We start from the raw sequence: 27071 nt of genomic DNA on the forward strand, positions 1-27071 counted from the left end.
GGTCGATACTGCAGGCATCTGCATATATTGAGAGTGTAGAGCAGGTTTAGTGTGTGCGGTTGGGCACGTTTGCTTGTGAATGTGGATGTATTCAGACTACTTGACTGAAATCTCCATATCACCAATAATGTACAGAGCTTTGATATGTTAATTCATGGCTATTTATGTTACATGTATCCTGAGGGCATTAGGGCATTGGTAAACACTGTGGTTGCTCAACAAGCATTTAAAGTATAATGTTTCTGTAGCTTAACTGGTATGAGCATGATGCTAGAAATACCAAGGTTGTGAATTTGGTTTTCACACATGTCGATAAAACACAAGCCTTGAAATGAAATGGATAAAAGTGTCTGTCAATTGCATAGATGGATTTCATGCACAGTTTTAACAACTTATTGCTTGACTTTAATATCTGGGTTAATGACATTCCACTCATTTATTTGTCTTTTTTATCTTTTTATCTGTTAATTTCTTTAAAGTTGCATTCAAAAAATATTTGTTCTTAATTTCTCAATTTAAAGTCATTTTCTGTTATAATACATTTATGGTAATATTACAATATTTATTATAATAAATATGTGTGTGCATGTGAGTTTACGTATATATTTATCAAGCATAAGTGTATTTCTCATGGACATTTTTTTATCATTCATCTTCACAAATCTCAAGTAAAAGTCTGAAATGATGTTTCATTATATTAAACAAAAAATAATAATACCTACTGTCTTCTCTACTACCATGAAAAATATATAGAACAATATATTGAAAAAAAAACTTTTTTGGAAAATTATATATTGTCATAATTTACTCAGAACAAAGTAAGTCATACAAGTTTGGAACAAGTTTGGAATGTCTTTTAGATTGACTGCATCTGTTGCATGTATACATGTTTAAGGAAATACGTTATATATGCATATATGTATTCCCTGCAAACTGATTCCTTGGTATTATACTGTATATTGATAATATATGTATTTATGTATTACATATTACATATTTTTATATATATATATATATATATATATATATATATATATATATATATATATATATATATATATATATGTGTGTGTGTGTGTGTGTGTGTGTGTGTGTGTGTGTATTTTCTTTTTTTATCATGGACACTCCTATGTCATCCATTTAGACAGACCCATACACACGCACAAATTAATCCCCATTTGTTGAACAGACACAGCAACCGATTGAGCAAAAGGGTTGCCAGATCAAGCACAGGTTAATCCATTAAATAGTAGAGCTGAGAGAGCTGTGTTGCCAAATTCTGATTGTGACCATAAGGGTCCGTTTTACAGGGACATCTGCTCATCCTGGAGTCAAGTGGGCCTCAGAGGCTCCAAGTGCCTATTTCAAACAGCTAGATTAACATATCCAACACCAGCCCTGTCTGATTAGTACAAGCAGCACTGAGGCCAGTGGCTAGAATCACAAACGCACTAATGGAGCTCTCAGGAAGCCTCAATCACACCTTGGAGAAGGTGACAGAAAGCAGCTCTTTCTATCTTCCAATTTAACTGATATGTGTTTCGCTGCATGATGATGGCTTCTATTTTAAGGATGCAGGAGATTAGGTTTATGCAGCCGAAGAAGATATGTGATGTATTTGTCAGTTTCTCTGTGTACTGTTGAGGCTGTAAGCTTTGTGGGGATTGAGGCCTAAAATGAGTCTGCATGAAAGGACAGGAGGTTTATATCAGCGCCCATGATCTGCGCCATGTGATCGCTCACAGCCCTGCAGTTGCAGATGAGAGAGTACCGCACTGGTGCAGGAATGACTCACTGACGATGCCACAAATCACATTCTTTCTGAATAAATGAGAGCCAGGGCTCAATGGATCAAGTCTTCAGTGGTTTGATACACACGCTGATCAAATGCCTCGTTGTCTCTGTTTTGTTGCAGGGTATTCGATACTGCAAGCTATCATGGAAAAGGCGGGCCAGAACAGTTGGCAGGTCAGCGCCATATGTGTCGAGAATTTTAATGATGCCAGTTACCGGCAGCTCCTCGAAGACCTAGACCGCAGACAGGAAAAGACGTTTGTCATAGACCTGGAGGCAGAGAGACTCAACAACATGCTGGAACAGGTGAGATAAGAGGATGTTGTCAAGTCAATATAAACGTAATGCAAAATGCAATAAATTACTGAATAAAACAATTCTGAATAGACAAAAAATGTATATTATAAATATCAATATATATTTATATTTATACATATATATATATATATATATATATATATATATATACGTACATACATACATACATTATAATTTTAATTGTTTTCATTTAGTTGGTTATTGGTTAATTTATTTAAATGTGTTCTTTTTACTTTATATAATTGTGGTGGGCTGATGTATTTTCAGAACTACAACAAAATATTTAATGATAATAATTCCTGAATGAAAGTGTTTCTTTTAGTGTTTGTGTTTGTGGAAGTGTTTCTTAATATGTATGAATTTTATCTGTCTGTATCTCCTGAAATAACAGACACGGATAGATATTCTAGACGTACTGTAGTTCTATTTTATTCAGTTTTATTCAATTTTAACTGTGTCATGTGTTAACACATTGCCCCATAATATATACACATAGAGAACTATGGGACAGGGTCTGAAGTAATGCAGCACCATACCCTGAATGGTTAAACATGTTTTTAAAGGTCTATAAACTGTACTGTACTCTGGTGCATCAGGGTTAACTAAACAGAATTAAATATGCACAAGCGCAAGGTCCTGAGGGAACAAAGAACAGATTTCCTAAAGTAATTCATTTGCAGAGATGACACATTAGAGGGGCATATTTCTCTATTCCGTGCAAACTGATCCCTTGATATTTCCTTTTGCAACATTTTGTAGCTGTCAAAGTCATTTTAAGATATTCTTGCTGGTGTTCACTTCAATATTCCTCAAATTACAGAGCAGTATGAGAAAATTCAGCCTGTTTGATAAGAAATAATTAATAACAGCAGAATTCTGCTCCCAGGTCTTCTGTACATTCATATGTTGGGTGAATGCCGACAACTGTATTTGCTTTTAGGATTTGCCCTGACTGCAATGTCTGGTTTATCTTTGCAGATTGTGAGTGTCGGCAAGCATGTCAAAGGCTACCATTACATCATGGCAAATTTGGTGAGCTAAATTGTATTCCTTTAACGCCTTATTCTCCCTGTCAGCTTGTCCTCCTTTCATATTCTGTTTTATCTCTTACTTTCTATATATTCCTCTCCACTCCACTGGTCTTTCTCTCTCTCTCTCTCACTAGTTGTCTTGGCCTCTCTGTCTCCTGCCCTCCCTCATTCTTTTGCTTTCTTAATCCTCGCTTTTCTTTAAGCAAGATATGTCAATTTGAGAGACTAATTCGTATTCCAATGTGAGCTGTGATGACAGTGTTTTAATGATGCTGGGAGCTGCAGAGCATGCTCTCTCTCCCTGCTCTCTGGCTGTGCACAGAATTGGCTCACAGAGGCAAGCTGGATATGAATGTTTGTGGAATTTCTCTTATCGTTGCGCTGCATTGCCAACTACGTTTTAATAATCTCTCTCTCTCTCTCTCTCTCTCTCTCTCTCTCTCTCTCTCTCTCTCTCCCTCTCTTTCTCTCTGTATTTCTTACTCTTTCTACTTCCTTGCTCTGGCAGGGTTTTAAGGACATCAATCTGGAGCGTTTCATGCATGGGGGAGCCAATGTGACAGGCTTTCAGCTGGTGGACTTCAGCAATCCCATGGTTATTAAACTCATGCAGCGCTGGAACAAGCTGGACCAGCGCGAGTATCCCGGTTCTGACGCTCCTCCCAAGGTACCATTGCTTGGCCCGGTCCAGTGTGGAACTACTTTGAAGTCAGATTCATTATGCATAAAATGCAAATGCATAAATGTCCTGTTTGAGTCCCTCCAGCCACTCTGCGAAAACTCCCAAATGTCCAGAATGAGTCTGATGATCACATCCAATGGTTTAAGTGTGTGTCAAGGTTGAGTAAAGGCCAAAGTATGCTTCGGAATCGGATGTTTCAAGTATCCAAGGGTCCACCTAGTGTCTCCATGATGCAAATTACGTCACCAAAATAGTGTGCACATACCTGCACGAGCCATCTGATTTTTGTAAAAAGGTTCCACATGTGCATTGCCTTGGTTGTGCACTAATCAGTTGTTCCACAAGGTGGCAACACTGGGCCAGGCCATTGTTTTGTAGGATAAAGAAAGAGTTGAAAGAAAGGGAGAATGGATGATGTAAGGAAGGATGGTTAGGTGGAAGAAAGGAACAGTGGACGATATGGTGTGTATAAAGGAAGGATGGATGAATAATGTAAGCAAAAAAGGAAGAATGAGGGAATGTGGAAGAAAGGAATTAAGGGAAGAATTATAGACAAAGGAAGGGATGGATGGCTGGATGGAAGAAAGGAAGATGGGTGGATTAAACGAAGGAAAGAAAAAAGAAATATATACCATACATAAGAACAGAATGGTGGGTGGATGAAAGAAAGCATGAATGAAAGAATGAATGGAAGGATAGATAAAAGAGGAAAGGATGCATAGAAGGATGGATGTTGGTGGTTGCGTTTGTGGAATGAATGGACAAAGGATGGATGGAAGGAGAGATGAAGGAAGAAAGAAAGGATGAATGGATTGAGGGATAAGTTGATAGAATAAGGAAAGAAAGATGAATAGATAGAACTGAAAAGAGTAAAAATGATGTGCATTATACATAGTCTTCACAAGAAATATGAACCTCACTTGTTTTATACCAGAATTGGAATATGTGTCAAAGACAGAAACTGTGCCGATGTATTGAAGTGAGATGTACACATTGTTCTTACATAGAAACGCAGTGTAATAAACCGTATCACTGCGACCCATATTATACACCTTCATTATCATAAGCTGTTTCATTCATCCTCGTCTCACCAGATGAATCCTGCTCGTGATTTGATATGCCTTTCATGTCTGCATCGTGAAAGCAAGGTATTTTTGATCCGTTTTTACTGGGGCTCACTTTGCCCTTGGGGCCTGATGAGGATGACACTCCTTGGAGGGCGGTTGCATTGATTCTCGCCTGGTGATGCGCCACCGTAACGGAAATCCCTTTGGCGTGGCCTGAGGGGACGTTGCTTTACCAGGTTGCTGCTCCTCAATGCACACCACTGGCCAGAGCAGGATGATGGGGAGGGACACCAGCAGACTAGCAAGCAGGGTGTAAATGAGATGCTGTGGTCCAACCATGTCAACACATGCACGGATCCACATATACACTCTCATAGACTCGCCCTGTGGTATTTTGACTCAGCTACTCTGTCTTTCATCCCAAATACTTTAAGCTACAGTACTCCTATAAGCCCATCTCAGACAGCAGCACAACTGACACCCCAAAACCTCATAAAATGCCCAAGCTTTCCTGCTAAGGCTATAGTAAGTGTCCTGAAGAAACCATCTTGTGAGGATACACCTTTCCAGGGATCAATCCATGTGTTTTTAGGGCTTAGGAGAGCACAGGGCATTCGTCAAAGTGATTCAGCTGCAGCTATTGCAGTACTTCCTTTCTGTCCTGCAGGAGTCAAAAGATAGTCCTGCTATCATTGATAATTAACGTAATGTTGGACCACGAAATGGTAGTAAACTAAATATAAACACATCACCTTAAGGGATAATGAAAATCCTGTAATTATTTAATTTGTAAGAGTCATTCATTCTTTTAATAATGTAATTCATTAACACTTTTATTCAGCTAGGATACATTAAGTGGATCAAATATGACCATAGAGACATTTATTATGTTTCAAAGTATATGCTGTTTTGAACTTTCTATTAATCAAAGAATTCCCCTAAAAAACGTTCATGGTTTCTACAAAAATATTAGGCTGTGCAGTAGTTTTCAGCAAGATTTCTGAAGAATCTTGTGACTCTGAAGACTGGCTGGGAAAAAAAATATCAGCTTTGCCATCTCAGGAATAAATTCGATTTTAAGCTATATTAAATCAGAAAACCATTACATAAATTGCACTAATATTTACAATATTATTGTTTTTCTGTATTTTTAAATCTTACACTCAAAAATCTGAATGGCAGGGTACATGCATTCAGAAAAAATGCTGAAAAAAATGCAGAATCGCTCTATTTCAAACTTCCTCTGTCATTCTATCTCATTCCCTGTATTCCATTGTAGCCCAGGGGTCTTTCTGTGTGCTTTGTGTTGTGTTTGTAACGGTACAAAGAGTCCCAGCTCTTATACTAGAGATCTGCTGATGGAATACCAAAAACTGTCTCACAGCACGGCCAGAGTGGCTTCTTTCAACCATCAACCATCAAACAAGCAAGACAGTCTGAACGCACAGGGGTATTTTTCCTTTAATAGTGTGCATGTATGTACGTTCAGCTCAGGTGACCTTGTCTGACTCAGTTTGATGAAATAAACCACGTCAAACTCTCTAAAACAGCAATAAGAAACACAGCAGCAGATGAAAAGCAAGGGCTCGGAGCATCAGGCCTCTAAAGGACACACGCGTGTACAGAGTTGCGGTTTGTTTCCTTTGCAAAAAATACTGTGTGTTGCCTGCAGTGATTCATTCCATGCCGTTTTATCTCAGCGAGGCAGAGAGAAAGAGCACAAGCCACTTATTGGTGCAATCAGGGCAGCCACCGATAGCAGCTGACCGCCCCCCCCCCACTCCCACCCACCAGAGACTGAACAAGAAGTGCCTCACAGCTACTGTGTCAGAGCTCACTGATTTCTCATGCTCTGTCTGCTCCTAATATGTGCAATGACATGCATGTGCGAGTCACTGCTCTCCTCTATTTCTTTTTCTTTTTATGTTTTTGGGTTTTCCCGTTTTTTTTTTTTTTCTTTGATGCAGCTGCAAAACACAGACCGCCTTCCCCTATGACTCCACTTGGATGTTCTCTGCTCATTAGGGACATTAGCCCTTACAAATGGCATTAATCAATTTAATTCATTCATTTAAAATAAACAACATTTTGGTGTAGTACAAACACTGAATTGAATATGTTATATAAATAACATTAGGAGTGATTGATTCTGATTGGTCAATGCCGCATTCTTTAGTGAATTATTATTATTATTTTTATTTTATTTTTTGTATGACTATTAAACAGTTTAATTGACGGACACTTTCCTGTATATATGTGTTGGACACTAGTTTGTTCCATGTCTCACAGTTTCGGTAGATAGATATATACCCAATCTCTCTCTCTCTCTCTCTCTCTCTCTCTCTCTATATATATATATATATATATATATATATATATATATATATATGGGTTGTTTTTAAATTGTTTTTGAAAGAAATCTCTTCTGCTTAAATGAGGCTGCATTTAAAAGAATCTTTAAACAATATTTTTAACATTTCAAATTGTATAACTTAAACAAATCTGAATTAACAAAGATAAATGCTGTTAAACGCATTGATATCTAATGTACTAGCTAAGTAATGTTCACAAATTGAACCTTCAAAACACCATTAAAGCATTACTGTATATATTGACCTTTCCATGACCCTCTCGTTTCTGTAGTACACTTCCGCTCTGACATACGATGGAGTGATGGTGATGGCAGAAGCCTTCCGGAACCTACGCAGGCAGAAGGTGGACATTTCCCGCAGGGGCAACGCCGGGGACTGCCTGGCCAACCCTGCTGCCCCCTGGAACCAGGGCATCGACATGGAGCGCACACTCAAACAGGTCACATGAACAGATGAGCAAATGCAGGCTTTATATGAGAAGGGGAAAGAAGTGCTTTGTGCAGTGTTTCACTGGGAGTAAAACTGGCAGCTGAAATAAATATCTAACGCAAAAAAACAAGGCTGTGAGGTGACAAAGGACTGAGGCTACACAGAACAGTAATCGACGATCTGAAAAATGCAAAATGCCCAAATTTGAATCGATGGAAGGTAGAAAATGACAGGGGAAAAGGAAAGGTGTAATAAAGGAAACTATAAGGATGGAGAAAGCAAGAAGCAAAACAGGGGAGAGTGACAGAAAACAAGATGCATAGAGACACAGTGAGAGCAGGAAGAGAGCAGTGAGGGGGTGGACCCCAATCTGTTTCTCAGACCCCAACAACACACCTCACAAACAAATACATAAAAATACAATGATTAACATTCAATAACACTTAATATTTACAGTACTATTTAAATACTGTCACACTTATCAAAAAAACAGCACTTATATGCATCAGTAATCAGGATGTGCATGTCAAACATGTAAAAATACTATTGAATCATGAGTGTTTTATAAGAAATAAATTACTTAATCGCTTGTAATTATACACAGATAGGTAACGAAATACATTTTAGTTTATCTCTCCCACATTTAACATGCTCTGCTGCTGCATCGCTAAAAGAGTCCAGGGAGAATTTATGATCCTCTCGTATATTTATGCTTAGTCCTAATGCAGACTCAACAGTTACAGTATAATGTTGCTGATGATTTGGCTCCACTGTATATCGCTTGCAATGGTTTCGAGATTTTTTGATTTTCATTCATGGTTGAAAGGATGGACCCCCTGTTTAAGAAACACTGGTTTGGACTAATGCTTTCAGAAGAAAGTGTTGTTAAAGTTCAAGAAAGAAAGTGAATGTGTAAATGAAAGTTTTTCAAGGTGCTTTGCAGTGGTTGGATAAACTGTAATTACATTGTTAATCACTGCAATCCAGGTGCGCCTCCAAGGATTAACAGGAAATGTCCAGTTCGACCACTACGGGCGCAGAGTCAACTACACTATGGATGTTTTCGAATTAAAAAGTAACGGCCCCAGAAGGGTAAGATGTCATTCTTATATCGTGCATTGGTAGTTCTTCCACTTTGATGTTGTATGTCTGACTTAAAATGTACTTGTCTGGGTGTTTTCTGTCTACATTTATCTATGATTCTGAGAAAGTGTACTCATGCTTTGCTTTTGGTCTGTCTCTCTACATCTGTCGAGTGTCATTGCAGTGTAATTCATTGTCTTTCTTGATGTGCTTAACGCTCTGTGCTTCACTTTATGCAGCTGTTTCTGCGAGAACAATCCCAGGAGACCCTGATGAGTCTTTATTATTTTATAGTCAGCATTTTCTTTTGTTACATCTTGTAAGTCTCTTACAGAACTTCACCACTGCATTCCCATTTCATGCATATATGGATCTCTTTAGATGGTGAAAATAGTGTTTTACAGCCATTTTATCTGCCTTATAAACCCATATGAATAATTAGGACTCACACAAATGATGGATGCCAATTTTCACAGAAACAGTCATTATTTCTGCTCTGGCACCAAAGCACAGTGTCCTCTGTTTTCTACCCACGTTGGCTGACGGAGTGAGTGGGCTATTTGACAAGCAGGCTCTGACCGTCATGCCCCTGTGGGATTGTGGGAAATCAAATGAAAAAATCTGTTCGAATTATATTTAGTTAAGAAACATTCTCAGTGTGAGGGACATCAAATTGAGAGAGGGGATTTATTTTCAAATAGTCCGTTAGCAAATATTTGAACCAATTAAGAAAAAATCATTTTACTAATTTATTGCTTTTTTCGTTTGCTTTTCGTAGTTAATTGCAACCAGATGTACAGATTTAAAATAATGCACAAAGTTCAGTCTTGGATGGTCTGGTGGTTTTATTACCAGAGTTATGCATGTACAGTACCATAAAGTCTTGTGTGACACACCGTCTTCTAAAGTTATGAGGAGCTCTCTGCCTCTGGCGTGCTTCATGGAGTATGGAGCAGTGCACCAGGGTGATGAGGAAAGGAGGAGGAGGGGAGCACAGGAACGAGCCGCCAGGGTTAGCACTCATTTATCAGCCAGTCGCGAGCCTCGCTTTAGGCAGACACTGGAACCTAGCTCTTCTTTCTCCCATTCATCTGGGTCTAGTAAGGACATGGGCACACACCACTGCTCGCGTCTCCTCAGTCTGACAGTTTATCGTCCCACAGCAAAATGTTACAAGTGGTGACTCTGTGTTCTTAAACCACACAAAATAACAACATTACTCTTTAGTATCTATACAAACACTCACAAATTTAGCAATGTTAAAATTAAGACAGAAAATCTAGCAGTCAAAGCAGCACTTATTTTGAAGATACACTACCATTCAAAAGTTTGTTTCGGTAAGATTTTATAAATGTTTTTGAAAAGTCTTGTGCTCAGCAAGGCTGCATTTATTTGATTAACAATAATATTGAGAAATATTGTTACAATAAAAAAAAAAAAGGTTTGTATTTTTATATGTTTTCCAATGTAGTTTATGTATGATTGAAAATCTGAATATAGCCATCGATCCAGTCAAGAAACATTTGTCTTGAAACAAGTCTTGAAGGGGTAGTTCAGCCAAAAATTAAAATTGATGTCACTCACCGCTTGTCGATCCAATCCCACATGACTTACTTTCTTCTGTGAAACACAAAAGAAGAAATTTTAAATGCATTTCTACATGTTTTTTGTCCATAAGTTGAATGCGAATGGTATGGACAAGGTGTCCGTTGAAAAATTAATTGTTTAGCTCGGTTTAAACATAAAATGATTTCCACACATTTACACACATTTTACCCATTATGGGCAGGCTTGCACGTATTCACTTGCTCTCAGTTGGGTCTGGAGTCTCATTCTTGTCCTTGTCCCATCTCCAGATCGGATATTGGAATGATGCTGATAAGTTGGTTCTGACCCAGGATCAAGCTTTGCTTCCTAATGAAACGTCTGGCATGGAGAACAGAACTGTGATTGTGACGACTATTATGGTGAGTAGCTGCATTTCCTGAGACTTTATTTGACAGTTTTACAATAAAATAACTTATGGTGTTTGTCCTTCATCTGAAAGCTTCCATATAACAAGAGCCCCTCTCAAACACATGGTAAAAAAAAATTAACATTTCTCAATGGCGATGAATTTCTTCATAACTTGCACACACAAAGATTCCGATCTGCAAACACTGCAGAAATTCACAGCTGCGCTGTACTTGTTCATCAAAGAGCATTTTCTCTCTGTGTACCCTGTCAGTCATACTGCTGTCCATTCAGATAACCCAAATGTTTTTACGTCCGTGAATACACTGTGTGCATCATCCACCTTTCTCACGCACTGTCAGAGTTACCAGAACTGGTGTCTTGGACTCTTTGTATTTTGTTTTGTTCATTTTGTCAACTGTAATGTGTGAACTGATTGAAACACTGCATGATTGGGATAAATTCTGTATTTCCTATACATTTTGGATACTGTAAATGACATGTATATGTACTGATTCAAGAATGTAATGGACGTTCAGACACATATTTGCTAAAAGCTAAGGTTTTGGAGTGTTGCACCTGAAGCCAAATCCTCCTCTTTTCAGCCCCTGATGAAGAATCCCTTATTAAGAAACTGAGCAGCTGATGGACTCTGCAGAGGTGAAATCAAGTGCTTACTGAAGCTCGGACAGACAGAAAGACAAATCAGAACTGAGGGAAAAAACATGGATGCTACTACTGTACCTGAGCCAAAATAAAGCCACACTGAGAAATCAAGCTGTGGATGAAGACGAAGACAAGCTCTAATAAGCAACTCAATCATGAATGGAGAAGACCTGCTAGTCTAAAATGAGTTTCCAGAATTGGAAAACTGGATAGACTCATGGAAGCCAAACAAAGTCTTTACTTTAGCATTTATATCACATGTATTGCAAACAGAAGGACCAGGTTTTTATAGCATGCAGGTTTTGTATATATACTGTAGCACACTGTGTATAAAATCATCAATACTGCCCATTTGCATTCATTAAAGGGATAGTTCACCCTAAAAATTAAAATTTGATGTTAATCTGCTTACCCCCAGGGCATCCAAGATGTAGGTGACTCTTGTTTCTTCAGTAGAACACAAATTATGATTTTTAACTCCAACCATTGCAGTCTGTCAGTCGTCTAATGCATGGCAATGGTAACAAAATCTATGAGAGTAAAATGAATGATGAATTCACGTGCCGTAAATCCAACTGACAGGACTCTCTGAACTGCAGCGCAAACAAACATGGCGGCGCCCTTCTCACAATACAGATCACGATCAAGATCATTTAGAAAGGTTTTTAAACAACAAAACACAGTCATTTACACACATTTATAAATCAGAATATCAGATTGTTCATGACATGGTATGCAAGTTTATATATATATTAAATAAAAAAAGGAAAAACTAAATACATTTCTCAAAGTATATCTCATTTTCCCATTATGCTCTATACTTTTTTACATTTTAAAGGGACAGTTCACTCCAAATAAAAGAAAGAAAAAAGAGAGAGATTGTTGTTTGCTGATCGTCATGTTCCCGAACTTGTATGAATTTCTTCAGTAGAACACAAAAACGTTTTGAAGAGTGTTCATGCTGCTCATTTTCCATACAATGAAGGTGGATGGGGACCTAAAAAGTAACATGAAAGCATCATAAAAGCAATCCAAATGACTTGTGCTGATGTCTTCTAACAGTATAGAATGAAATGTGCTATTTGTATTCAATACTATCTGTATTCAATTAAAAGATGCTATTCATATTCAGTGGTAAATCTTGGATCGTCACCATTCACTTTCATTGTATGAAAAAGAGCAGCTTGGACATTCTGCCTAACTATCTCCTTTTGTGTTTCACGGTAGAAAGTCAGCCATGGGTTTCGAAACTCAGATGGTGTGTAAATGGGTTCCATTTTGGGTGAATTATCCCTTTAAATTTAGAGGCTGTAAGCAATGAAGAATTTTTATGTGTTGTTTGTTAGAACATGATTTTGCAAGACTGCCTATACACCACCTCATGACGCAAGAGTACAGATCACTCACACTTGAGCCATTCCCTGCTAAAGATCCTTTTTTATTTTTTTTTATTGGTTTTTACCTGTAGAAAAACACTGACCAGGAACAACACCGCCCTGTGCTTTGTAAGAAAGATTTCAGGAGAAGGTTGCATTCTCATACTGTACATCAAACAAATTTGAGATGAAACGGATCTTCCGTTGACATTCAGTGTGGAGAGCTCTATTTGCTGTGTGTGAAATATTTAATTCTCCCTACTGGGCTTTCTGTCTTTCATCATTTTAGGCTAGCCATATGGATTAGAACATATTTGTAAAAGCGAAGCAGGTTTTCAGTATTTTTATGTAAATGTTCTGCCATCACTTTGCAAGTAAAACATTTTATTTGCAGCTGTATAGCACGTGTATTGTGTTAGAAATTGTTTGTTATGATAGTACATCATACTGATGACCATTTGTGTTTATTTTATGGCTTTTTTTCTGCACAAATGTTCCTTTTTGTCATCTAAACTGTTATCCCTTATATGATTCAGTGATCAATTTTAAAGTTAGGAGCAAATTTCTGTGTCATTGCATGTGACGGGTTTGCAAAAGCAGATAAAGGCGTGCAATTGTAATAAATAGTAGTTTTGAATTTTATGGGTCAGTTATCATTGCTTTGAATCATGTACAGTACAGAGTGCACACATTGTGTGCTTCATGTTATATTTTAATGCTTGAATGTTATGGTTTCATACATACACCATTTCTTAAATGTTAAAGCATTTCTCCCTGATAGAAAACCCTTGGTTTTGTTGGTTTTATGTGGGAGAATATTGACTCAATTTAAAACAAAAGCAATGTTCTTATGGCTAGAATATGCCACAGGCTCATATAATGACTGTAATTATCTTTAATACTGCTTCTAAAACACTTTATTAATCTATCATTCTGCAATACATCATCTTTAGACTATAGAATAGAAATGAAATGCTAAGTTTAAAGCACTTTAAACATTTTACTTGTTTATAAAAGTGACATGTTGGCCATTGAAAGTACTTCATTGTTTTGTTAATTCAGGAAGGGCCGTATGTAATGCTGAAGAAGAACTGGGAGATGTACGAGGGGAACGAGCAATATGAGGGATACTGCGTTGATCTGGCATATGAAATCGCTAAACACATCGGTTTCAAGTATAAGATCTCCATCGTGCCTGATGGAAAGTATGGAGCTAGGGACCCAGAGACAAAGATCTGGAACGGGATGGTTGGGGAGCTGGTGTACGGGGTAAATTAATTTTCTTTCTTTTTGCGATGTCCTGACTTAAGTATGCGATTTATAGATGTATCTGTATGCTTTTAGGGCACAGAGTTGATTTTTGTTTTAATCAGTCAGTATTTTCAACTCCATAAATATGAATAATTCAGCTAAATGAAGGAACAAGATTGTAACCTTAATGACTTATATAATACAAAAATGCATACACTGCATACAGCCTGTGCTTGTCATCTTGTTGATTTTTGCTGAGCACCAGAAAACACACAGCCCAAAAGTTTTTTTTCTTCCTCTTGAAAGTGTCAGGCAGTTATGAGAAACTTTAATTTCTTTTTTGGATTAGTCTTGCGCAGCCCTGCCGAGGTCTAAAGTGTCACCAACAATAATGTAGTTTTTAGATTTGCTATGCAGAAGAATGTGCAGCCAGACTTTAGACTGTATTTTCTGTCTTTAGCTGTAAGCATCTTTTTTTTCTGCGTTGATTAGTTTATCCTTCTCCCCCCAAAACTCAGTATTAAGCCTCTTAGATGAACTCCTTGGATTTTTTGGCATTAATATGCAAAGCCTTGTTCAATTAGAGAAGTTATAAAATAGGATGTTAGGAGAGGTGGGAAGCGGCAGATTATGCTTCATTTTCTCTTTTTATTCTCTTTTCTCCTCTAAGTTAAATGGTCAAATATAAGATCTCAGCTTTGAATGCAAATATTTAGTATTAGCTTATCCAATCGAATGGCTCAGTTAATAAACTTAGCAAAGTCATTATGTCTGTTTTGCTTGTAAATACGCATATTTTGAAGTGATTTAATAAGATGATTGATATAAAACATTCTTTTCTGTTGTTCTAGAAAGCGGAAATCGCTGTGGCCCCATTGACTATCACTCTGGTCCGGGAAGAGGTCATTGACTTCTCGAAACCCTTCATGAGCTTGGGCATCTCCATCATGATCAAGAAGCCCCAGAAGTCCAAACCGGGTGTCTTCTCCTTCCTGGACCCGCTGGCCTACGAGATCTGGATGTGCATTGTGTTCGCCTACATCGGCGTGAGCGTGGTGCTCTTCCTGGTCAGCCGCTTCAGCCCGTATGAGTGGCACACCGAGGAGCCCGAGGAGGGCACTGACGGTCTGCCAAGCGACCAGCCCCCCAATGAGTTTGGGATCTTCAACAGTCTCTGGTTTTCCCTTGGAGCCTTCATGCAGCAGGGTTGCGACATCTCGCCCAGGTCAGTAAACTCAAACCACCACTAGCAAAATAGAGGGAAAAATATGAATTTCAGAGGGAATTAATAGAGTTAATGTCTCTGATATGGTAATATCTGCTGATACCTGAAATAGAGTCATTGCAGTAGTTTCCATAGTGATTTGATGAAGAGTCTGAATTAAAGAACACGGAGGAGCAGCCAAGTGGGAGAACCTACATTAACACTCGCTGTTTATTCATAGTATCTGCTTTGAATCTTTGGGGAGGGAGGAATAACCAGTCACAACCATCACTAAGAACGTTTACATGCACCCGTTTTTGGAGTCTTCAGATATACGGTACACTACCATTCAAAAGTTTCAGACGCCATGGGTTTCTTTTAAAGAAATACTTTTTTTCAGCAAGATTAGATTGACAGTGAAGACTTTTATTTAAAATAAATGCTGTTCTTTTGAACTTTCCACAAAATTGTTAAGCTGCACAAACGTTTTCAACATTGATGACAATGAGAATGTTTCTTGAACAGCAAGTTAGCATATTAGAATGATTTCTGAAGGATCGTGTGACACTGAAGACTGGAAAAATGGCTGCTAAAAATTCAGCTTTTTAAAATGCATTAAAATAGAAAATGCTTATTTAAAATTGTAATAAAAATCACAGAATTACTATTTGTTCAATGGTGAGCATAGAAGAATTATTTAAAAAACACATAAAATCTTAAAAAAAAACAGAACGCCCCCTAAACCTTTGAACATTAGTGTACAAGACAATATTTAAAAGATTAAATCAATTTTGCAGGTAATCGCTGTGCTTCGTTTCGCACGAACAATGCTGAGGCCAGTTGTAGTCCATACATGCTGACCAAATGCGAGCTTTAATGATATAATATAGATATGTTAGTCCAACTGGTAAAAAATGTTGTGATTTCAATCAGATTAAAGTTTTTACATTACAAATTATTGTTGTGAGTGCATGTAAACATACTTACTGATATGGTCATATTCCATTTGTATGTTGCAAATGTCAGTCGTAAAAGAGCAGTTCACCCAAAAAAATAAATAAAAATAAAAAAACACACAACAACAAAAAGTTTTGTTATTCCAGACATTTCAAAAAGAAATACTTATGGTGCTCTATTGACTTTCATTGTATGCACAAAAACAGTTGAAACATAATTTTTTGTGTTCCAAAGAAGAAAGAAATTCAACCCGTTTTTGAGAACAATAAATGATGACACAATTTTCATTTTTGGGTGAATTATCCCTTGAACATGTTTTACTCTGTATTTACGTAATGCATCACACTATGTCCCACCGGTTCCTCAGTAAATAACTGAGGTGTCATTCCACTTTGCACCTTGTTGAAGTTTATCATCAGTGAAGCCAGTGGGGGGTCCTCATTTTATGTCCACACATCGCCCGTCTGTCCTGCCAGCTAGTTCTCACAGGAAATATGCTAGTCATTCAATGTTACTATGTGTGGCAGTTTGTTTTTGTCATTTGTCTCTTGCTCCTTTCGTCGCCTGTGGGTTTAACATCAGGCTCGCCGCAGCGCCAGCTCTCGCTCGCACCCCCACCCGCCCTCTCTTTTCTCTGTGTAATAAGCACCTGCATGACCACGATAGAGCTCTTTAAAAAGTGTTATCAAGATAAGAGAGAAAAAACAGGCTTTATTTTTCAGCCCCCACCAGATAAGAAATCACTCATGACAGGCCAAGGGGAAGAGAAGAGCAGTAAAAAGCACAGCACATGGCAGAAGACAGCAGGTACTTAGAGAGCCGTCAAAATCATAGCGTCTATCTCTTTTGCTCTATAGCCTGTACATCACAGTGCTGTAGAGGGCCTATGGTTTTGATTTGGATTAAGAGGACCCATTTAGGACTTATAAGAATCATGTTTTTCATCATTTTTGCATATAACTAATAAAGATTCATGAGCTGGATTGGAGCCAATGATAAATGACGGGCAAAAAGTGGGAAAAAGCACTTCCATTCATTTCCTTTAATACATGCCATTAATTCTCTTTAGTCTGCATGTGCCTTTACCTCAATGTTCTTGATTTAGACAAGATGACGCAGTTGCACAGTAGCGTTACCCGGGTGTCAGTACTTGTCCTTTCCTCCTGCTCCCCCTCTTCCCTGTCTAATAGCCTACTGGTTATTCAAATGCGCAGATTTGCTTTCTTTTTCTTATGCACTTGATAGTTATATGCATATTTAACAGCTGAAGTGTGTAATTTTTCGACATTAAAATACTTTCTCTTTTCTCACAGGACTATACTGCCCTGCAGTAAAGATTTTGATTGATTTTGTATTAATTTTCACATTCCATTTTCTTGGAGCATAATGGAGCCAAACCCATTTGTCACAAGACAGATCATAGTCTAAGACAGGTTTTTTTTTACTAGTGTCCATGAGATTTACAGGAAGCCATAAAGCAGATGTTTGAGAGAAAATAAAAAAAATATTATGCAATTTTGATTCGTATGCATTTTAGCAGTAAGAAATTCAAGCCAAATCTGCTCATATTTGTGGGGGGGCGGGACATGTTTTTTCCTGTCATCTTCCTTTTAGTGTAGAAAAAATATACACAGTATATACTAAATGTTGTCTACTGTAGATGATTAAATTTTGGGATTGTCGTGTTGTCTTCATAGTATCACATTTATTAATTTATCACATAGTATTACAGGAAAGTAATAGTTATTATTAGTAGTAGTAGTAGCAGCAGCAGCATTTTTGGATTTAGTAGAATAATACCAATAAGTAAAATATTAAATTGTACAATCATCACAGTCTTTGTACAGATAAATAATAGTTATTATCATTACTGTTATTTCTTTCTGAATTAGTAATAAGATTTATAATAAATGTATAATTTATTACTACTATTAATTACTATTATTATGTAATAATAATAATAATATTAATTGTTGTTGTTGTTGTTGTTGTTGTTGTACAGTTCAAATTCAAAACGTCTTGGTTACGTACGTAACCCTCGTTCCCTGATGGAGGGAACGGAGACGTTATGTCGAACGACATATGGGGTCTCACTTGGGAGGTCAATCATCTCTGAATTTAAGAGAAAACGCCAATGAAAATTGGCTAGTGGATTAACTCAGCTGAGCCACTCCCCGAGCCACGGGTATAAATAGGGCGACAGGTGCATCCACTCATTAGTTTTTACGCTGAGGAGCTGAGAACGTGTCCCGGCAACAGCGAACGGTTCAAGGTTGTGTCATGGGGACATAACGTCTCCGTTCCCTCCATCAGGGAACGAGGGTTACGTACGTAACCGAGACGTTCCCCATCTGTCGGTCACTACGAGTTATGTCGAACGACATATGGGGTCCTATGGAAAACGCCACAACCTGAACATCGTCACAACCCTGTGGCGCTGCAATTGTCGACAAGCCCTGGCGTGCCACAAAATCTACGCTTAAGGTCGTAACCTTCCCAAAGCCCCAGCGCAAATTCACTTACCTTGGTACCGAAGGGGCCAAAGGGTGAGTACATCACTGCTGGAGAAGGCCACGCTGCTGTTCCGCCCACATAAGTTAATGGAAGGGATTTCAACCTTCAGAGAAAGATTCAAATCTTCCATATTTGTTCTTTCAGCTTTGGCAAGACAATGGGGAAGCGAGCCTAGGAAAAGGTCGCTACGGAGACCACATCCTACCCGTAGGGAGGTGACATGTGGATATACCGATATGGACTGACCCAAGGGGCAGTACTACATATGGAAGGGGTCTCTGAGGCAGGTCCTACCTTGGAGTAGGGATGGAACGGCTGCCAGAAGAGACTGACAGAACGGGTCTGTCAAGGGAAGACACGGGTTTGCCAAGAGGGAAACCTTACCATGGAAGAATACCCATATGGGATTACCCGTAGGGAACCAAGCCATATGAACACCTAGCCCAGTACAGGGGCTGACCGGAACTCTGGGCATGCTAACGCCAGTACTGGGTCTGGCGACAGACTGCTCGGCCAAGTCTGACTGCCGAGGGTGCTGGAGGATGCTCGACCAGGGTACGCCAACCGGGGAACTCTACTGGGAGAAGAAAGGCGCTCACATCCCCGTGTTAGGGGGAATGGCGCAGCAAGCATGACACCCAGCCAACCCTTCCCGCCAATTACCTGTTACCCAACACACGGGAAGAAACTGGCTCCACACGGAGGTTGTAAAACCTCGCAAAGGTGTTAGGTGTCACCCCGCCCGCAGCTCGACAGATGTCTGCCAGAGAGGCGCCGTGCGCCAGTGCATAGGAGGAGGCCACACTCCGTGTGGAGTGGGCCCTCACCCCCAGGGGGCACGGCTCGCCATGGGAATGGTAAGCCAAGGCGATGGCATCCACTATCCAGTGGGCCAACCTCTGCTTAGAGACAGCCTTCCCCTTCTGCTGACCTCCAAAGCAGACCAGGAGCTGCTCAGAGCTTCTAAAGCTCTGGGTGCGGTCCACGTATATGCGAAGCGCTCTTACGGGACACAGCGACGCCAAGGCTGGATCTGCCTCCTCCAGGGGCAGCGCTTGCAGGTTCACCACCTGGTCTCGGAAGGGAGTGGTGGGAACCTTGGGCACGTATCCAGGCCGGGGTCTCAGGACAACGTGAGAGTAGGCCGGCCCGAACACAAGGCACTCTTCACTTACCGAAAACGCTTGGAAGTCCCCGACCCTCTTGATGGAAGTGAGCGCAATCAGGAGCGCTGTCTTGAGAGACAGGAAATTAAGCTCGACTGAATCCAACGTCTCAAAGGGACCCCTCTGAAGTCCCGCCAGGACAATAGAGAGGTCCCAGGAGGGAATCAGGGGTGTCCTAGGAGGATGTAACCTTCTGGCACCCCTCAGGAACCTAACGATCAGGTAATGCCTCCCCAGGGACCGGCCGTCCACTGCATCGTGATGGGCTGCAATGGCAGCCACATACACTTTCAGGGTGGAGGGTGACAGCCCACGCTCCAACCTTTCTTGCAGGAAAGAAAGCACGACTCTGACCAGGCATCTCCGGGGGTCTTCTCGGTGAGAAGAACACCAATTCGTGAACAGACTCCACTTCAGAGCATAGGCCTGCCTCGTAGAAGGTGCTCTAGCCTGAGTGATAGTGTCTACCACCGCTGGGGGCAGATCACTTATGTCTGCCGCGTCCCATCCATAAGCCACACGTGGAGGTTCCAGAGATCTGGACGCGGGTGCCAAATGGTGCCAAGCCCCTGAGAGAGAAGGTCTCTCCTCAGGGAGATGCGCCAGGGAGGGGCTGTCACGAGGAGCATGAGCTTGCTCTTCTCCCGGTTGACCTGAAGCCCCAACTAAATGAGGTGCCAGAGCACAAAGTCCCTGTGATCGCACAACTCCTCTCGGGACCGGGCCAAAATGAGCCAGTCGTCGAGATAGTTGAGGATCCTGATGCCCACTTCCCAGAGTGGGGCAAGGGCGCCCTCCGCGACCTTCGTGAAGACACGGGGGGACAGGGAGAGCCCGAAGGGGAGGACCTTGTACTGCCACGCCTGACCCTCGAAGGCAAACCGCAGAAACGGTCTGTGACGAGGGAGGATCGAGACATGAAAGTACGCGTCTTTCAGGTCGATCGCTGCAAACTAATCCTGGGGCTGGACGCATTTGATAATGCGTTTCTGCGTCAACATCCTGAACGGGAGCTTGTGCAGGGCCCGATTCAAGACTCGCAGATCCAGGATAGGTCGAAAGGCCACCGCTTTTCTTGGGCACGATGAAGTAAGGGCTGTAAAACCCTGTCCTCATCTCGGCTGGAGGGACCGGCTCGATTGCATCCTTCGCCAGCAGGACAGCAATCTCCTCGCGCAAGACAGAGGCGTCCCGGACTGCCACCGAAGTCTCGAGCACGCCATTGAACTTGGGAGGTCGTCGGGCGAACTGAATCGCGTAGTCGAGTCGGACCGTCCGGATGAGCCAGCGTGACGGGTTGGGCAGCGAAAGCCATGCTCCCAGACTCCGTACAAGTGGCACCAAAGGGACAGTCGACATACCCGCAGTGGTGCAGCGATGGGGAGTTGTGTCGGAAGGCCCAGAAGGCATTGCGTCCTGAGTCATCACAGCCACACTCCCAGTGTTCCCGGAGGAACTGGCCAGAGACGCGTGGAGAGGCGTTGCGTCTCCGAACCGAGTTGCCTGTGTCAGGGCCGCTTAGTCGACTTCCTTGAGGACTTCGCAGCCGGGAGTGACACGGGGGGCGCCGCTCTCCTGTCGCCGAACAGGCCTACCTGGGAGATGGGAGCATCGAGAAAGCGGGCCTTGTCCATGTCCCTCATCTCAGCAAGGTTCAGCCAGAGATGCCGCTCCTGGACCACCAGCGTGGACATCGCCTTCCCGAGGGACCGCGCCGTGACCTTCGTCGCCCGTAAGGCGAAGTCAGTCGCCGTGCGCAGCTCCTGCATCAACCCCGGGTCGGTACCCCCCTCGTGCATTGCTTTGAGCGCCTTGGCTTGGTGTACCTGCAGGATAGCCATGGCATGCAGGGCGGAGGCAGCTTGGCCCACGGCACTGTAAGCCTTGGCAGCGAGCACGGCCGACAGTTTACAGGCCTTGGACGGGAGACGCGGACGATTCCTCCAAGTGGCGGCGTTTTGTGGGCACAGGTGCACCGCAACCGCTCTCTCCACCTGGGGAACATCCACGTACCCCCTGGCTGCCCCGCCATCGAGGGTGGTGAGGATGGAAGAGGGAGACGAGCGGCTTCTGGCCGTGAAAGGGGCCGTCCACGACTTCGTCACCTCTTCATGCACCTCCGGGAAGAAAGGCACCGGAGCAGAACGAGGTTGTGAGCCACGTCCCGCGCCGAGAAACCAATCATCCAGCCGCGAGGGCTCGGGACTGGGCGGTGTAGTCACCTCCAGCCCGATACTCACGGCTGCCCGGGCAAGCATGGCCGACAACTCCAAGTCAGATTCGGCAGCAGCGACAACACCCGAGGGGGGCAGCCCCGCCGAATCCTCATCCTCAGAGGTCAATAACCCAGCCTCCGATGCAGCGATCGACATTTGATTTTCGGGCGGCGCACCGAAAGACACGCTGGGACCGCCGTGAGACGGCCCAGCAGAATCAATCGGCAGCTGCACGGGACAGGCGCTACGGGAGGAGTGAGAGGTCCGTGGGCCGTGGGCGGAGAAGCTCTCACTGTAACCCTCAGATCTCCCAGAGCGCCAGCCGGCGGTCCTCTGCTCGAGCCAGAGAAACCGGGACGGGTGGCGACAGAGGGGTCTGCTGCACTCCCCTTGAGGAGTGAGAGACGCGATCGCAGCGCTGCCATGTTCATACGCCCACAGTAGACGCATGAATCATCCACGAGCGCAGCCTCAGCGTGTTGGACGCCCAGACACTGCAGACAACGCTCGTGACCGTCCACCGAAGACAGGAAACGACCGCATCCAGAAGGACACGGACGAAACGGCATCTTGAAAAAGACGCGAATTGCCCGTGATTTGCTCTTTTAGAAAACTGTCTCTTTTAGCCAAAGCGCCCAGGGGAATCGCCGTCACAGGGACACCGCTGTACCGCGCCGTCACACCGACCAGGAACAGCTTCTTTAAAACAAAGATGAATGGCTTTGTAGTGACTGCTCTCATCGACTACTCGGCTCCGAAGCAAAAATCTAATGAGTGGATGCACCTGTCGCCCTATTTATACCCGTGGCTCGGGGAGTGGCTCAGGTGTGTTAATCCACTAGCCAATTTTCATTGGCGTTTTCTCTTAAATTCAGAGATGATTGGCCTCCCAAGTGAGACCCCATATGTCGTTCGACATAACTCGTAGTGACCGACAGATAGGGAATTAGAGATCACCATGTTGTCTTTTTAATTTCACACTTAATAATTTTTCTCAAACATTATTAATAAATCTTTATACAGTAAAATATATTGCTGCTTTTACATTTTTTACATTTTAGTTAAAAAAAGTTTTAATTAAAGTTTCACAAATCCTGTGAATGGGGAGACTTGATTTCAGGTCTCTATTTGTAATGTTAAAAAAATTTTGGTGCAGAAATTACACCCTTCAACTTTGATTGTGTAATAAGACGTGCACAGTTTGAGCTTGAACCTCCATCGAAATATTGATTCATAAACACAGCACTTCAGATTGAGGCATTCATTTTGAGTCATCTTATTTTAATACATTTCTTACAGTCAAACTACAGTACATGTAATTAATTCAGGTTCATTTAGCACCACTCTATTCCATGTATCCTCCTTGTTCACAGTTTCCACACTGTTAAAAAAAGTTCAGTTAAAAAACGGAAAAAGTGCTGGTAATTAATTACCAGCACTTTTTCCATTATTGTACGGGCACTTCCGTAAACCTTAAAACGGATATTTCCGTAGATTTACCCGAGTTTTTCCTTTACCATTGACGGACACTTCCGTCAAACCTAAAATGGAAAATTCCGTATTTTCCGTAAATTTTTGCGTTATTGTACGGGCACTTCCGTAAACCTTAAAACGGATATTTCCGTAGATTTACCTGACTTTTTCTTTACCATTTACGGACACTTCCATCAAACTTAAAATGGAATATTCCGTATTATTAAAGTACTCAATCCGTACCATTTGCGGACACTTCAGTCATCCTAAAATGTTTAATTCCGTACAGTTCTCTATACCGTTTATCATCAATAAAGCACAAATGTAGAATCACAAAAATTATTTATTTCCTTTAACAGCTGCGAGTGCTTTAAAGTGATTGCACTTTTTGTGGTGAATGAATTGCAATATTTACATTACAACCATTAAAACATTCAGAACATCACCTTCACATTCAGAGCAATTTTACATACATAAACCAGCTGTTCTCTCAAAGAACTACAGCCATGTCCTTTAACAGGGAGCTGCCAAATCTAGCAACTTGTTAGCACCCACAGGCTGACAGGCATTAATAACAAATGGATTTGTTAAAGACATTGACAAAATAAGACAATAAAACTGCCAGCATTGCTGTTGCCGTCTCACCTGTCAGTGCAAAATGAGGAGCCCCCTCCAGGAGGATGCAGAAACCTACACCTCCAACTCCACATATCACACCGACAGGCAGAGCTCTGCAACCAGTGTCTGACCTTTCTACAAAAAACAAATAGAACATTAGAAGTATTACATTATACAAATTTTCTATAAAACATCAGTGCAGCAATAACAACCATGACCTTAGAAGGATGATTCTGTGCAACATGCCATAAAGAGATTTCTGCAAAAAATAAAACTTAAAACTTACACCTCCAACTCCACATTGACAGGCAAAGCTCTACCTGGAATGACAAATATCGCCCACCTTCCCTCCCCCTTAACATGGGGGATTTGAAACTGCAGCATGTGTGTTGTGGGCATCTAGTTAAAACATCTGAACTCACATAATACTGTAAAAAATCTGTATTTCTACTCCCAAGCCCCATGTTTTTGGATTTGCCTGTGTGTGTGTGTACATTCAGTCCAAAAAGGTATTTTCTGAGCTTTGAGAACAGCTCAAATGGCCCACTCAGATTCCTTCTGCTTGCATTCAAATTCCTTCAGCTGAGAAACTAGCTTGCACACCTGTGGAGGAATGAAGTGCCGTTTCTTCCCCTTCTTCTCTGCCTTGGAGCCTCGATCAGGATTGATCCCAAAGAAAACTCTGAGAAAAAAAAAATAATAATAGTGAGATGCAGACAAAGTTTGCACATGTAGTGTGGCTTGACAGGAGTGGAGCAGTTCAATAAAATCATACATTTGTTTTCTTCAATATGCCCCTATGTATGAACCTCTCTATCATTCTAGTTGACCATATGTCTAGTACCCAATGTTGTTGTGGTGCTGGTGCCAGTGGCTAAGCTTATCAAGACACATGCATTAAGACTGCGCATATACAGAATTGTTTGCAAGTGCGAGAAGTCTGCTTATCACCAACACATGACAGCATGCATCCTCAACATGTGTGCAGGGATATTATAAATGCACAGAACACAGAAGGGGATAGAAAACACAGTTGACATCGTACTATCAAAAGGTGAAACAGCACATTTAAACATGGACTGTCCTGGGGGTTCCTCAAACATGGAGTGGAGCAACTGTGACATACATTGCATGTTACACATCAAAGTATTAACTTTTGGGCATGAATCCAGCATGTATTATTTTTTAAATTAATATGTTTAGTCTTTGCTTCTGGAGGGGGTCCCTGGAACAACATATTTTGAGGTTGGAGTCTGCAGCCAAATACATTTCAGTTTGTGTGTCTTTGACATGAAAAGGTTTGACCACCACTGACATAATCTGGTCTCAGGTGCTAATGGTTTTAAAGAGATAGCTCAAACGAATTTTGTTTCAAGTAACCATTCTAAGAAAAATATGTTTTTGCTCCATTTCCCAACTAGAATCATGTTATGTTTGTTTTGTTTTTGATTGACTTGGGACACTATGTAAAGCAAAAAGCATGTTACCTGCCATTTTAAAAAATATGACACATTTATTCCAACAATAATCTTCAACAGGGAGCTACGAAATCTGCGAACAAATCCATATTCAGGGGGATCATAAGCCAATAACAGCTGATCTAAAAGCTCACAGCATGTGACGACACATTTTGAGCTTGTACATCTCAGACAAAGGGGTTTGGTGTAGATTGACAAAAAGCAGGTCGGGTGCAGAAAGGCATGGCAAAGTCACATTTACAAAGTATTTCCAAACAATGAGTGCTTACCTTTGCATGAATTCGAGAGTAAAAGCCATCTCCGGTGGGTATTGGATGTTGCAGACATAAAACATGGAGAAGACGTAGCTCAAGGCCACAATGGGAGAGGTGATGTGGTCATTGACAAGTAACCCATCAAGAGCAATCTTGAATTGCTTGTCACCTTAAACACAGATAAAAAAAAAAAAGATAAAGAAAAAAAAATAACAATTCTGAGCATCATGTACAAAAAAAAATAATCCTATATTTTAAGGCAAGCAAAACATTTCTTTAATAAGACAAAACAACAGCTTATAAAACAGCTCGCTGAGATACAAAAAATATTTAACTACAAACATCTGACTAGGATGCATGGGAGTTCGACTTCAGGATCTGCAGAGATCTGTTTTGGTGACAGACATGACACATGAATTAATGTTTCCAGTGCACACAAACCTGCTGGCAAATTGACTATCTGCTAGTGTCTTCATCAGACAGAGGTAGCCATTAAGCACAGACATTAATGTAAATAGTTTATAGAGAGAGAGTTTATAGAGAATATCAGCAGCTCAATTAGGGGAATCTATACTTCATACTGTGATTGGTTACTTGGTTCACCACTGGATGGAAATAATTATCATGCACACAGTTTAAAATTTACAACATCTACCTCTTTTTTGTCGAAGAGTTTATAAGAGTCTTCCTTGAAGTATTTTGCAATGCCACAGATGAGCTGTATTGGACCTTCGCCCGTCTTCATCCCTTTGGAGTCAAGGAAGTCATTGATCCCCTTTTCTTTTTTGGAAAGTTCCTGTTCAAGGTTCAAGGTGTTAATTTTGTACAGGTACCTAAGACTAACACTCATTTTCGTTTGGCCTCCAAAAAATGCAGCTATGGAGAGAATTTTGAAAAAAAAAAAATTCTAATCATTTCATTTTCATTTGCAACCTGTTCTGTTTTGATCTCAAATGTTCTGCTTTTTTGGTTGCCACTTCCTGATTTTTGGTCTCAAATCTATTCTATTTGATTGTTCATCCAATTTATTCTATTTGATTGGTTGCCAGTTTATCTTTTTTGGTCTCAACTCTCTTTTTGGTTGCAATTCTTTTTTTGATTGATTAATAAAGACAAAATTCTCTCCATATGGAGCAGCACAGCACAATCATAATAATAACAGTAACAAC

General features: G+C 41.1%; 1 protein-coding gene across 6 annotated transcripts in view; it reads left to right on the forward strand.

The window, feature by feature from the left end:
- Window positions 1–27071, forward strand: part of LOC132130960 (glutamate receptor 4-like) — an 87762-nt gene that overhangs the window by 42472 nt on the left and 18219 nt on the right. For 5 of the 6 annotated variants that reach the window (XM_059542855.1, XM_059542854.1, XM_059542853.1 and 2 more), the window contains exons 4-11: window positions 1916–2100; window positions 3091–3144; window positions 3652–3810; window positions 7536–7703; window positions 8681–8785; window positions 10633–10743; window positions 13834–14040; window positions 14874–15247. In XM_059542855.1, the coding sequence (XP_059398838.1) occupies window positions 1916–2100; window positions 3091–3144; window positions 3652–3810; window positions 7536–7703; window positions 8681–8785; window positions 10633–10743; window positions 13834–14040; window positions 14874–15247 (1363 nt within the window). Of the gene's footprint in view, window positions 1–1915; window positions 2101–3090; window positions 3145–3651; window positions 3811–7535; window positions 7704–8680; window positions 8786–10632; window positions 10744–11334; window positions 11915–13833; window positions 14041–14873; window positions 15248–27071 lie in introns of those variants that run through there. The other variant, XM_059542857.1, reaches the window with a different exon arrangement.

This window comes from Carassius carassius, chromosome 47, assembly GCF_963082965.1.
Source record: "Carassius carassius chromosome 47, fCarCar2.1, whole genome shotgun sequence".
Taxonomy (NCBI): Eukaryota; Metazoa; Chordata; class Actinopteri; order Cypriniformes; family Cyprinidae; genus Carassius; species Carassius carassius.